Below are 12,985 nucleotides of genomic sequence, written 5' to 3'. Positions count from 1 at the left end.
GAATAATTGTGGTATTTAGGCTCGTACTACGTGCCAACCACTATGCTAAGCACTGGGGTAAATGCAATACCTGTCAGAGCCCGACCCTCCCTGGCCCGTCACTTGCTCCCGGATGGGGCAGGAAGTAGGAGATTGGATGGCCCCTCCTTTTGGTTGGCAGTCAGGGGACCTTCAGAGCGAGCCCATCATTTGATCAGAAAGCGTTCCTCAAAACCAGAACCAAAGGGCTTGTCTGTCATTCTTACCCCCAAATTCCATCATCATCATCATCATCATCAACATCATCATCATCATCACTCTCATCATTGCTATTGATTTTGAGGCTCCCAGCATGGCCCAGTGGTTAGAGCCCGGGCCTGAGAGTCAGAAGGTCATGGGTTCTAATCCCTCCTCTGCCGCTTGTCTGCTGTGTGATCTTGGGCAAGTCACTTCACTTCCCTGGGCCTCATTTACCTCAACTGTAAAATGAGGATTGAGTCTGTGAGCCCCATGGGGGTTAGGGATTGGGTCCAACCTGATTCGCTTATATCCACCCCAGTGCTTAGTACAGTTCCTGACACATAGTAAGCACTTAACAAATGCCACAATTATTATTAGTATTATTATTATTACCAAATCCCTGGGAACTGCTAGTCGCACCACCGCTCCCGTCAGGTAGAACATTTCTCAAGTTATGCTCAACTCCTTACCAGTCACTGCCATCTATTCTCTACAGATTTCCTGGAGCCACTGGTAATCCCCTGGGAAGGGGAGATGTCCCGGTCCCTGCCTGTCATTCAGTCAATCAATAATATTGATTGAGCACCTACTCTGTGCTGAGCACTGTACTAAGTGCTCGTGAGTACTTTAATCAATTCATCAGTGGTACTTATTGAGCGGTTACTTTGGGCAGAGAACTGTACTCAGCACTTGGGAAAATTTCAGTCGGACAGAGTTGTAAATCAAGGGATTTACAGTCTACAGCGGGGAGGCAGACATTAAAATAAATTACAGGTGGGGAAAATAGTAGAGTATCTCAGTGTTTAGTACAGTGCTCTGTACAAAGTAACTGCTTAAGCTCATTATGGGCTAACCCTCTCGTACTCTCTTAAACTCAGAAGAGTGCTCTGCACATAGTAAGCGCTCAGTCAATGCCACTGGTCGATTGATAATAAAAACTCTTATTACTGCTATAAGGAGCGTGGCTCAGTGGAAAGAGCCCGGGCTTGGGAGTCAGAGGTCATGCGTTCTAATCCCGGCTCTGCCACTTGTCAGTTGTGTGACTCGGGGGAAGTCACTTACTTCTCTGGGCCTCGGTTCCCTCATCTGTAAAATGGGGATTAAGACTGTGAGCCCCACGTGGGACAACCTGATTACCCTGTATCTACCCCAGCACTTAGAACAGTGCTCTGCACATAGTAAGAGCTTAACAAATGCCAACATTATTATTATTATTATTATTATTAAAATGGGGATTAAAACTGTGAGCCCCACCTGGGACAACCCGATCACCTTCTATCCCCCCAGCACTTAGAACAGTGCTTTGCACATAGTAAGAGCTTAACAAATACTATCATTATTATTATTATTTAAATACATCCTATAGGGCTGGGCTGAGTAGTGAGATGCTTAAGGGGCACACGGTCATGTACATAGTCGAGGCAGAGGGGAGAGCGGATGGGGAAATGAGGACTTAGTCAGGGAAGGCCTTTTGGAAGAGATGTGATGTGGAGGGTATTTTAGTAGACATACTGCCTTGCCATCATGGAGCTTACAGTCTAGTGGGGGAGAGGGACCCGAAAATAAAAGCTCTTATTTCCTCTATCCCCATTTCCTTCTGTGTCAACCTAGCTCTTGGATTTGTACCCTTTATTCGCCCCACAGCACTTACGTCCATAACTATATTTTATGTAGTTATATTACGTCTATGTCCCCCTTGAGCCGTAAACTCCTTGTGGGCAGGGAACATGTCTACCGACTCCATTATATCGTACTTTCTCAAGCACTTGGTACAGCGCTCTGCACACAGTAAGCACTCGATAAACACCACTGACTGATTGAATGAGAAAATACAGGTAGGAGGAAGCAACAGGGTTTACAGGTAGATCTGTAAGTGCATCAAGGGTGGTGCAGTATCCATTCTTGTCTTGTCTTATGCCGCCGAGGCGTCTTCGACCCATAGCGACGTCATGGACACATCTCTCCCAGAAAGTCCCACCTCCATCTGCAGTCGTTTTGGTAGTGGAGCCATAGAGTTTTCTTGGTCAAAATAAGGAAGTAGTTTACCATTGCCTTCTTCCGCGGAATAAACCTGAATCACCACCCTCAACTCTCTCCCGTGCCGCTGCTGCCCAGCACAGGCGAGTTTTGACTTGTAGCCGATGGCCTGCCACTCGCTAGCCACTGCCCAAGCTAGGAATGGAATGGACAGGCCTCTGCCTGACTCCCCCTCCTGTAGTCAAGACTTGTAGAACACTGGGAACTCTCCAGGTGTGACACTGAGAGGGGTTGAGTTTCCACTGTTCAGGTTTTATTATTATAGTATTTATTATGTGGTTACTATGGGCCGGGCATTGAACTAAGCCTTGGGGTGGATACAAGCAAACTGGGTTGGGCACAGTCAGAGGTGCCGAAGTGGAATTAGCAGGGGAAATTGCTTAGGAAGAAGAGAGAATAATCAGAGAAGTCCTCTTTTTTACACGGTATTTGTTAAGGACTTACTACGTACCAGGCACTGCACTAAACATTGGGGTAGGTATAAATTAATCTGGTTAGATACAGTGCCCGCCCCACAGAGGGCTCACAGTCTTAATCCCCATTTTCCAGATGAGGTAACTGAGACACAGAGAAGTGAAGTGACTTTCCTAGGGTCACACAGCAGACGGTTGGTGGAGCCAGAATTAGAACCCAGGTCCTCTGACTCCTGGATTTGTGTTCTATTCATTAGGCAACACTGCTTTTCCTGGAGATGTGATTTCAAAAGACCTCTGAAGATGGGGAGAGTAGCCTGTAACGAAGGGGGAAGGGAGTTACTATTATTATTATTATTCTACTTATTTTATTAATGATGTGTATATATCTATAATTCTGGTTTTTATATTGATGCTACTGATGCCTGTCTATTTCCTTTGTTTTGATTTCTTGCCTGTTTTCTCCCTTCTAGGCTGTGAGCCTGTTGTTAGGTAGGGATTGTCTCTGTTGCCAGATTGTACTTTCCAAGTGCTTAGTAAAGTGCTCTGCACATAGTAAGCGCTCAATAAATACAATTGAATGAATGAATGAATGAATGAGTTTCAGGCTGGATGGAGGATGTGAACGAAAGATTGGTGGTGACAGCGATGAGAACTAGGCCCAGTGGGCTGAAAGGAGGGAAGTGTGTGAGCTGGGGTGCGGTGGGAGAGATGTTAGGATAAGAAGGGGAGAAAAGCTGATGGAGTGCCTTGAAGCCAGTGGTCATGAGTTTCTGTTTAATGCTGAGAGGAATGGGCAAAACTGGAAGCTCTTTTCAGTGGAGAGACGTGTGTGAAAAGATGGCCCCTGCTTTTGGGGCTAGAATTACAGTGGCAGAATTTTCTGCTTTTGCACAGAATGGACGAGTCTGTTGGGTGATGGGAGTATGAAAGGAAATGAGGACACCAATGACTTTGGTCTTTCCAAAAAAAAAGGGGCCGTTAAAGGGATTCTGCATGAACCTCGCTTTGGTGTAAAATATGTATTTGAACAGAACTGAAGTCTGATTAACATAAGAGAAATAGTTCAGCTCAGCCTGCTGCTCAGCTGCTAATTTCACTATTTGATGTTCTTGCTCTAAAAGATCATAAGATCCTCAGGCTGTTGAAAACCCTTCAGAAGGTCATCCAGGCAAGCCCCCTGCCTCTAGGCAGGTCTGCCTCATCTGCTAGATAATTGAGAGTCTATTTAAAGACCAAGTCAAGGAAGGGGATTCCGCAGCCTCTAGGGAAAAGCTGGTGAATGCCTCACTGACTTTTCTGTTCGTTGTTTTCTTTACCTAAACCCTGCCCCTGTCAGCCCAGGGATGCTTACCTGCCTTCTAGGGGAGTGGCTTCGAATAATAATAATGAATAATCATGGTATTTGTTTTGTGCTTTCTGTGTGCCAAACACTGTTTTAAGCCCTGGGATAGGTATAAGTTCATCTGGTTGGATACAGTCCCTGTCCCACACGGGGCTCACAGCCTAAGTCCGCGCGAAACAAAAACTCCTCACTCTGGGCTTCAAGGCTCTCCATCACCTTGCCCCCTCCTACCTCTCCTCCCTTCTCTCTTTCCGCTGCCCACCCCGCACGCTCCGCTCTTCTGCCGCTCACCTCCTCACCGTCCCCCATTCGCGCCTATCCCGCTGTCGACCCCTGGCCCACGTCCTCCCGCTGTCTTGGAATGCCCTTCCTTCTCACCTCCGCCAAATTAACTCTCTTCCCCTCTTCAAAGCCCTACTGAGAGCTCACCTCCTCCAGGAGGCCTTCCCAGACTGAGCTTCCCCTTTTCCCTCTGCTCCCTCTGCTCCCTCTCTGCTCCCCCTCCGCCCTCTGCTACCTCCCTCTTCCCCTTTCACCTCCCCTCAGTTAAGCCCCTTTCCCCCCTTTCCCTCTGCTCCTCCCCCTCTCCCTTCCCCTCCCCTCAGAACTGTATATATTTTATTACCCTATTTATTTTGTTAATGAGATGTACATCTCCTTGATTCTATTTATCGTGCTTAAGTTGTCTTGTTTTTGTCTGTCTCCCCCGATTAGACTGTAAGCCCGTCATTGGGCAGGGATTGTCTCTACCTGTTGCCGAATTGTACATTCCAAGTGCTTAGTACAGTGCTCTGCACATAGTAAGCGCTCAATAAATACTATTGAATGAATGAATGAATAGTAGGAGGGAGTAGGTATTTAATTCCCATCTTACAGATGAGGTAACAGAGACACAGAGAAGTTAAGCCACTCGCCCGAGTCACACAGCAGCCAAGTGGCAGAGCTGGGACTAGAACCCAGGTCCTCTGACTTCCAGGCCAGGGCTCTTTCTACTAGACCACACTGGAGAATATAAGTAAGGTCCTTCTCAGACTTCCCTTCTTCAGGGAGGGATATGTGCAGCATTTAACACTAAGAACCGGGAGTTACAGTAAAAATGTACTCTGGGGATTGACATTTTATGGGAGAGGCAGAAGGAGACATATTTGGAGGCAGACCAGGGATGGGTACAAAGTGATGAGGAGAGGGATGACAGGCTGGAAAGGAAAGCAAAAAAAGCAAGGAAGCATCTTTTAAGAGTAGCTTGTGTAACTGTTTGTATGAACTACTTTTTAATGGAAGAATCTAGTAATAGCAAACAAAGAAAAGTTCTCTTCTCTTGGCTCAAACATCCGGGTTGCTCAGAACTTTCCTTAGGGCTTCCTAGTGTGTCCTGGAGGACTCTGGGGTGGAAGTAGACAAGAGCTGGCAGGTCCTTCTCCCCCGAAGCCTTCAGATGACTGATTTCTGAATCCCTGACACAGTCTATTCATTCATTTATCCATGCATTCATCCATCCATTTGTAATTATTGAGTGCCTAGTGTGTGCAAAGCACTGTACTAAACCCTGGGATAAAAGTAGGCATGACCCCTGTCCTGCAGGGGGATCACAGTCTAAGAATAAATGGGATCGGGGGGAGGGGAGGGTGGCAAGGGAGTGGTGGAGACAGACCCATAGGGAAGACTGAGATCATAAAAACAGAAAAGCAAATACACAAACATAAAAAGACAAGGTCAACAATAAAAACAACGGGAGCCCCAACGTCCAAGCCCTTTTCCTGCCTGCCCAGCCTGTCTTCCCCTCACACCCTTCACTCCCTTGAGCTGTTCCAGGTCGGAGGATTCTGGCAATATGGTCTCTGGAGGCAGGCCTTAGCCAGCTCCTGCCTGATGAATGATCGAGGACGCTCACGCATGGAGGCATTGAGGTCTCAGGTCATTATCCTTCACGGCTTCCTTTCTGCCATCACAGTGTCACGGACCCCCCCCCACCCCAACACCACCCTGTCTTTCCCTCTTTCCAGCTGGAGAATTCAGGTCCCTCGGCTCTCCGGATGCCGCGCTGGAATCAGGGAGGACTGCCCTGGCCGGCTCCTCGGCACCCTGCATTAGGCAATGAGCCCAGAGCTCGTGTCCTGGGAAATTCGCCAGCTGAATAAGGGCACTGCTTGGCTTTGTCCTAGGGGAGTGCGGGAGAACGAGCCCCATCACAACCTGCTGCTTCCCTAAGGCTTCGCAATTACCTTGTTTTGACTGCAGTGTTTAGTACAGCGCTCGACACGGAAGCCCTTAGAGAAACAGCATGCCCTGGGAGGCAGGAGGACCTGGATTCTCTTCTCATCTCATCTCATTTGCCTCCTGACTTCTGTGTGACCTTGGCAAGTCACTTCCCTTCTCTGGGCTTAAGTTACTTCATCCGTAAAATGGGGATTAAGACTGTGAGCCTCATGTGGGACTGTCAGCTCGCTGTGGGCAAGGGACTGTGTCCGTTCAGTGTTGTAGTCTACTCTTCCAACCACTTAGTTCAGCGCTCTGCACACAGTAAGCCCTCAGTAAATACGACCGAATGAATGACGTGACGTCGGACCCAACCGATTAGCTTGTATTTACCCCCGTGCTTAGTACAGTGTCTGGCACATAATCGGTGTTTATCGAATACCGTAAAAAAAATGAACAACGAAAAAAGTCATCATCATTATTATTATTGTTGCTGTTGTTACTGTTATCAATTCAGTTGGACTACTCATTAGCCAGTCGTCCACAGACTGGGATGTGGAGGCAGAGAGTAGGGAAGTGACATGCCCAGAATTGATGGCCCAAAACGGAATGAACATGGGGAGGGAAGAGAAGAGGCAGAGGGTGCCACCTCCGTGCCTTCTGTTGCCCCTCAGCTATGGAGATGGAAAAAGAGCCAGATGCTCTTCATTAACAACCAGTCCTGGTGTATGGGGCTAGTAGCCAAGACCCGTGGGCACGGGCACAGGATCCCCGGCCTCTCAGAGCCCCGGGCACCATTTCCCTTTCCCCCCGCTGCCTAGCTTTGCCCAAAGTCTACTGCACTCCGAGCTTGGGAATACAACTCCCCACAGCACTTGTGTATACTTGTACATATTTATTACTCTATTTTATTGATGATGTGTATTTATCTATAATTCTGTTTATTTTGATGGCACTGACGCCTTTCTACTCGTTTTGTTTTGTTGCCTTCTAGACCGTGAGCCCGTTGTTGGGTAGGGATTGTCTCTGTCTGTTGCCGAATCGTACTTTCCAAGCACTCAGTACAGTACTCTGCACACAGTAAGCGCTCGATAAATGCGATTGAATGAATGAATGAATGAACTCCCCACGATGGGACTTTTAATCGTCATTCTGCCCAACTCCCTGGGTAGGCTGAGCTTTGAAATTCGATTCTGGGGACGGCTTCAGTTTCCCTGTTTGGGCAGGGGAGATCTCAGGACAGATCCCACTCATCGCAGCTCAGAAATCCCAGCGTGCATCACCCCATCAATACAAAGAGGAAAATGGAGGACCATCTGACTCTTTAATAGTCATCATCATCATCATCATAAAGGTGGCATTTGTTAAGCTCTTACTACGTGCCGGGCACGGTACTAAGTGCTGGGTTGGACAAATCGAGGTGGACCCAGTCCCTGTCCCCACATGGGACTCCCGGTCTCAATCCCCATTTTGCAGCTGCAGACCTGAAACCCAGAGAAGTGAAGTGACTTGCCCAAGTCACACAGAAGACCAGTGGCAGAGCCGGGCTGAGAATCCAGTCCTCAATGCCTCCCACTACCCACTAGGCCATTTTTGCAGTCATTTCGTGTCAGGGGATCTCCGAAGATCCATAGGGATCCTGTCAGCAGGGAGTGAGCAGGAGAACAAGGAGTGGGAATGAAAGGAAGACTGAGAACAGATGGGTGAGTTTTGCTGGGCACGCTCGGGTGACCGCCTCACCCGCGGGAGAATCAGCGTTTGCGAGTGAGCCTGCGCTGGCCGGTAGAAGTGACTGACCCGGGACAGAGCTTTGGATCCGGAGAAGAAAATCCTAACCGCAGTGCTGACGGTGAGCAAATCACCAATGTCTCCCAGTCTTCTGAATAAAGAAGCAAGAAGCTAATGATACATTTTCCCTATGCCCACGTGATGCCATTCCAGTACCATCTGCTGAACTGCTTTCCCCTCCATGCCAACACCACGAGAAATGGGCCTGGAGGAGAGCGGACAGCTCGGATTTCTCCTTTTCCCCATTTGTTATTTCTTCAAGGACCGCAGACCCCAGGAGGACTCACGGGGAAAGCTGCTGGTTTCTGGAGGCCGAATAGGTTCCGAAAGCCCTGACCGTTCTGGGCTCTGGTCCCAGCTGAAAAATGGGATTAAAAAAAAGTGGATGCAGAGATTTGTTTATCAGAGAAGGTTTGGAGGGATTTCCATAGTACTTTGTAATGAGAATGTTTGTCCACGTCTCTTCCCAGTCGCTCATGCCCATATACACCACACCACGTCTGTGGAGGACACAGGGGATTTATATTGTTCTGTTTCGTTTTGTTTGTCTCCCCTGTTTAGACTGTGAGCCTGTCGTTGGGTAGGGATTGTCTCCATCTGTTGCCAAATGGCACATTCCAAGCGCTTAGTACAGTGCTCTGCACACAGTAAGTGCTCAATAAATACAATCGAATGAATGAATGCACTTCAAGGCACACATCCCGTCTAAAAGCAGTCATGACTTCATAGATAAATGTATATACCCTACCATGGAGAAATAGTGACCCCCCTGGAGTCTGCATGCATCCTCTCGTAGAAAACAGAGCGTGGCTTAGTGGAAAGAGCCCGGGCTTGGGAGTCAGAGGTCGTGGGTTCAAATTCCGGCTCAGCCACTTGTCAGCTATGTGACCCACTTGTCAGCTGTGTGATTTTGGGCAACTCACTTCACTTCTCTGTGCCTCAGTTACCCCATCTGTACAATGGGGATTAAGACTGTGAGCCCCACGTGGGACAACCTGATCATCTTGTATCCTCCCCAGCGCTTAGAACAGTGCTTTGCACATAGTAAGCGCTTAACAAATGCCATCGTCATCATTATTATTATTAAAACACATCCTTGAACACATTACACTGCCCCCCTTCTAGACCAACCTTCAAGCCTTTAGATCCAGAAACTCAATGTGTTTCCTTGAAGAAGGCTCCGGTTGCCATCCCAGCTCCTCCTGAGGAGTGTCCTGGAGGGGCTTCGTGACCAGTTGGACCAGAATGGATGCTGTTGGCAGTCTAGAGTACTAGACACCCCTTTGCTGATCTCTGTCCCCCTCCGCCGGTAGACCAGCTGAAAACCAGACTTCCCGGTATATTACTGCACACACACAGTTTTTAGTTGGTCCTCTCTACGGCCCATCAACTTGGGTGTCAAAAGACCCACAATAAAGCGACTCTCCGGTGTTGAAAAGGTAGATCACGTTTATTTACAACGCTCGATTAATGATCTCTGGGCTACTCGTGGCTGTCCCCAGACTCCTGTTTATCCTTTTGCATCCTGCTCTGAAAATGGGAGCTTCTTGCCCCCCTCCAACCCAGCAGCAGGCCCAGAATGGTCTTATCTTTGGTTGGGGAGGAGAAGGGGGAGTTCTCATTTTTAGGGAAATGACAGCGTCCACCTGCCGCAGGCTATTTTCTGAGCACGAGTTCCGGTCGGTCTATCGTTCCGGTCAGCATCCGTGGATGGACACCACGTATCTTTCTGCAGAGAGTCAGCGGGGGCTGGCTTGAAGGGTAGGGGTTCGGACTGGAGGGTGTTAGGCACTTGGCCATATAATACAAAGACGAGTCCCAGCTTCTTCGGGGGGCAGAGCTGAAAATAGCGCCGCTGCAAGAACCGAAGCCCCGCCGGGGACACTGTGGACCTCGGGACCGCCACCCATTTCCAGGAGGGTCAGTCCGCGGCGGCTCCCATCCAAAGCCGTCACCTCCAGGAGGAAGGAGCGGTGGGCCGCTCGGTCCGCCTGACTCCCTCCGTGACTTCCGGGGACCGTTCCCAGTTGAGCCACCAACCAAATCGTATCGATCGAGCGCTTACCCTGTACCAAGCGCCTCGGAGAGTTCGAGAGCGAGTAGTCACGACCTCTGCCCCGAGGAGCTTACATTCTAGAGACCCCTTCCCCAGTCCTTTCTCCCAAGGGCAGAGGGAGGTGTGTGGGGGGGGTGCTGCTCGCCTCTGAAATCTGTGCCATCTCGTAGCTCTGGCGATCTTCCCTCGCAGCTCGGCCCCGGCGGGGGTGGATCCTGAGCGGTGAGGGGAAGGGGAGGCCGAAGGAAGCTGGCCCAGATGTTGGGGGGCGGGGAGAACCCGTCGGAGTTTATGGGCTAGTGCGGAGAAGCCGGGAGGGAGCATCGGGCTTAGATCCCGCCAGCAGGGAAGCAGCCTGGCCTAGCGGCTCGAGCCCGGACCCGGGAGTCAGAAGGTCGTGGGTTCTGACCCGAGCTCCGCCACTTGCCCGCTGTGTGACCTCGGGTCAGTCCCCTCGCTTCTCCGGGCCTCGGTTCCCAAATCTGTAAGACGGGGATGAAGACCGGGAGCCCCACGAGGGACGGGGACGGCGTCCGACCCGATCCGCGCGTACCCACCCCGGGGTCTAGTACGGTGCCCGGCACACAGTAAGCGCTTAACCGACACCGTAATTATTATTATTATTATCCGTGGAGCGATGAAGGGAGAGACGGGGAGGGAACGAAGGCGCCCGGTTGGGGGCTGGGGGCGGGGGTCGTTTGACCCGAGGAGATTTGGGGAGGGCCCGCTGCCCGCGGGCTGGGGGAGAGGATGGGACGGAAAAGGCGGGGCGGGGGCGTCAGCCTGGGATTCCGGCGTCGCAAGGAAGGGGTGCCAGTCCCGTCGGGTCGGCGAGGCCCGTCCGCCACCGCCGGCTCCCCCGGTTTAACGCTCCGGGCGAGCCCGTTGGAGGGGACTGGGCTTCCAAGGACGTGGCTCGGGGGGACCCTTTAGGGTGCAGGTCCTCAGCTCCCTGGCCAGGCTCAGCACCTCGGGCCTCTCCCGGAGAGGTCGCCCGTCGCCCGGATGCCCCCGGCCCGGGGCCCGCCCGTCGCCCCCCCGCTCTCCGTCCTCGTCCTCGTCCTCGTCCTCCTCCGGGATGCAGCTGAGGCGAGGCGCCCCTCCGCGTCCCCGCTCGGCCGGGGGAGGTCGGTAGGCGCATTTGGCGTTGAGCAGGCGACGCAGGGGCAGGCGGGGCACTGGGGCGGCGGAGGCCATGGGCCGGAGAAGGCCGTGGCGGGCCTGGCGCACGTGGCGAGCGTCGTTCTGGCGCTGGAGCCGCTTGAAGTCGCTGAAGGCGGCCAGGGCGGACTGGCGGAGCAGGAGGGCCAGGGCCCGGGCCTGGGGAGCCCTGGGCAGCAGCACCGCGTGGCACCTCAGGACCACGGCCTTGTGGCGCGCCTGGTGCCGGTAGACCCAGGCGAAGACGCGCGGGTGGCGCCCGTCGGCCGCGCAGTAGGTGATGCGGGGCAGCAGGTAGGCGTGAGCGGACCTTCGCCCCCCTGCCCGCCCTCCGGCCTGCATGCGGATGCCCTGCGGGCCCAGGGTCAAGCGCATCTTGGTGCCACCGGCCGGGCCGCTGCGCGCCCAGATCTTGGCCACGGCGTCGTCCGTGCAGCCCTCGCCCTTGGCCTGCAGGGTGACGGCGTTGCCCAAGTAGCAGACGGTGTAGGTGGGGTCCTCCGGGTTGAGCTCCACTTTCCGTCGCCGGGTGCGGAAGAGGCGGCCCAGCCGGTCCAGGGGCCAGCCGGGCAGGAGGTCCGGGCAGGAGCGCAGGAAGGTGGAGAGCAGGGAGCCGTAGGCCAGGCCGGGCCTCAGGCTCTTGGCCTTGCACTTGGGCTCCTCCTCCACCAGGACGAACTTGCTGCGTCTCCAGGGCAGCATCGTCGCTCCCGTCGGGCCGGGGGGCCGAGGCGCCCCGGTGCCCGGCCGCTGTTAGGGCTGAGATGCCCCGGTGCCCGGCCGCTCTGGGGGATGAGACGGCCCGGTGCCCGGCCGCTGTTAGCGCTGAGATGCCCCGGTGTCCTGCCGCTCTGGGGGATGAGACGCCCCGGTGCCCGGCCGCTGTTAGGGCTGAGATGCCCCGGTGTCCTGCCGCTCTGGGGGATGAGATGCCCCGGTGCCCGGCCGCTCTGGGGGATGAGATGCCCCGGTCCCCGGCCGCTGTTAGTGCTGAGATACCCCGGTGCCCGGCCGCTGTTAGTGCTGAGATGCCCCGGTGCCCGGCCGCTCTGGGGGATGAGATGCCCCGGTCCCCGGCCGCTCTGGGGGTTGAGATGCCCCGGTCCCCGGCCGCTGTTAGTGCTGAGATACCCCGGTGCCCGGCCGCTCTGGGGGATGAGATGCCCCGCTGCCCGGCTGCTGCTAGTGCTGAGATGGCCCGGTGCCCGGCCGCTGTTAGTGCTGAGATGCCCCGGTGCCCGGCCGCTCTGGGGGATGAGACGCCCCGGTGCCCGGCCGCTCTGGGGGATGAGACGCCCCGGTGCCCGGCCGCTGTTAGTGCTGAGATGCCCCGGTGCCCGGCCGCTCTGGGGGATGAGATGCCCCGGTCCCCGGCCGCTGTTAGTGCTGAGATACCCCGGTGCCCGGCCGCTCTGGGGGATGAGATGCCCCGCTGCCCGGCTGCTGCTAAGTGCTGAGATGCCCCGGTGCCCGGCCGCTGTTAGTGCTGAGATGCCCCGGTGTCCTGCCGCTCTGGGGGCTGAGACGCCCCGGTCCCCGGCCGCTGTTAGCGCTGAGATACCCCGGTGTCCTGCCGCTCTGGGGGATGAGACGGCCCGGTGCCCGGCCGCTGTTAGGGCTGAGATGCCCTGGTGCCCGGCTGCTCTGGTGGCTGAGATGCCCCTATGTCCAGCCGCTGCGGGGACTGAGACGCCCCGGTGCCCGGCTGCTTCTGGATGCTGAGAAGTCCCGGTGTCCGGTTGCTCTGGGGGCTGAGACGTCCCGGTGCCA

The 12,985-nt window shown here is 53.9% G+C and overlaps 1 protein-coding gene across 1 annotated transcript; it reads right to left on the bottom strand.

The window, feature by feature from the left end:
- Nucleotides 1-10,687: 10,687 nt before the first annotated feature.
- Nucleotides 10,688-11,931, bottom strand: FAM43B (family with sequence similarity 43 member B). The gene has a single exon (XM_001506799.5). It carries the CDS (start codon nucleotides 11,915-11,917, stop codon nucleotides 10,919-10,921), a length of 999 nt encoding a protein of 332 aa, XP_001506849.2. The 5' UTR covers nucleotides 11,918-11,931; the 3' UTR covers nucleotides 10,688-10,918.
- Nucleotides 11,932-12,985: the final 1,054 nt, after the last annotated feature.

This window comes from Ornithorhynchus anatinus, chromosome 5, assembly GCF_004115215.2.
Source record: "Ornithorhynchus anatinus isolate Pmale09 chromosome 5, mOrnAna1.pri.v4, whole genome shotgun sequence".
NCBI lineage: Eukaryota > Metazoa > Chordata > Mammalia > Monotremata > Ornithorhynchidae > Ornithorhynchus > Ornithorhynchus anatinus.
This window is presented reverse-complemented; position numbering and strand designations above follow the sequence as displayed.

Coding starts and splice junctions, on each gene's coding strand:
- FAM43B (XM_001506799.5), bottom strand. CDS start 11,917: ATGCTGCCCTGGAGACGCAGCAAGTTCGTCCTGGTGGAGGAGGAGCCC.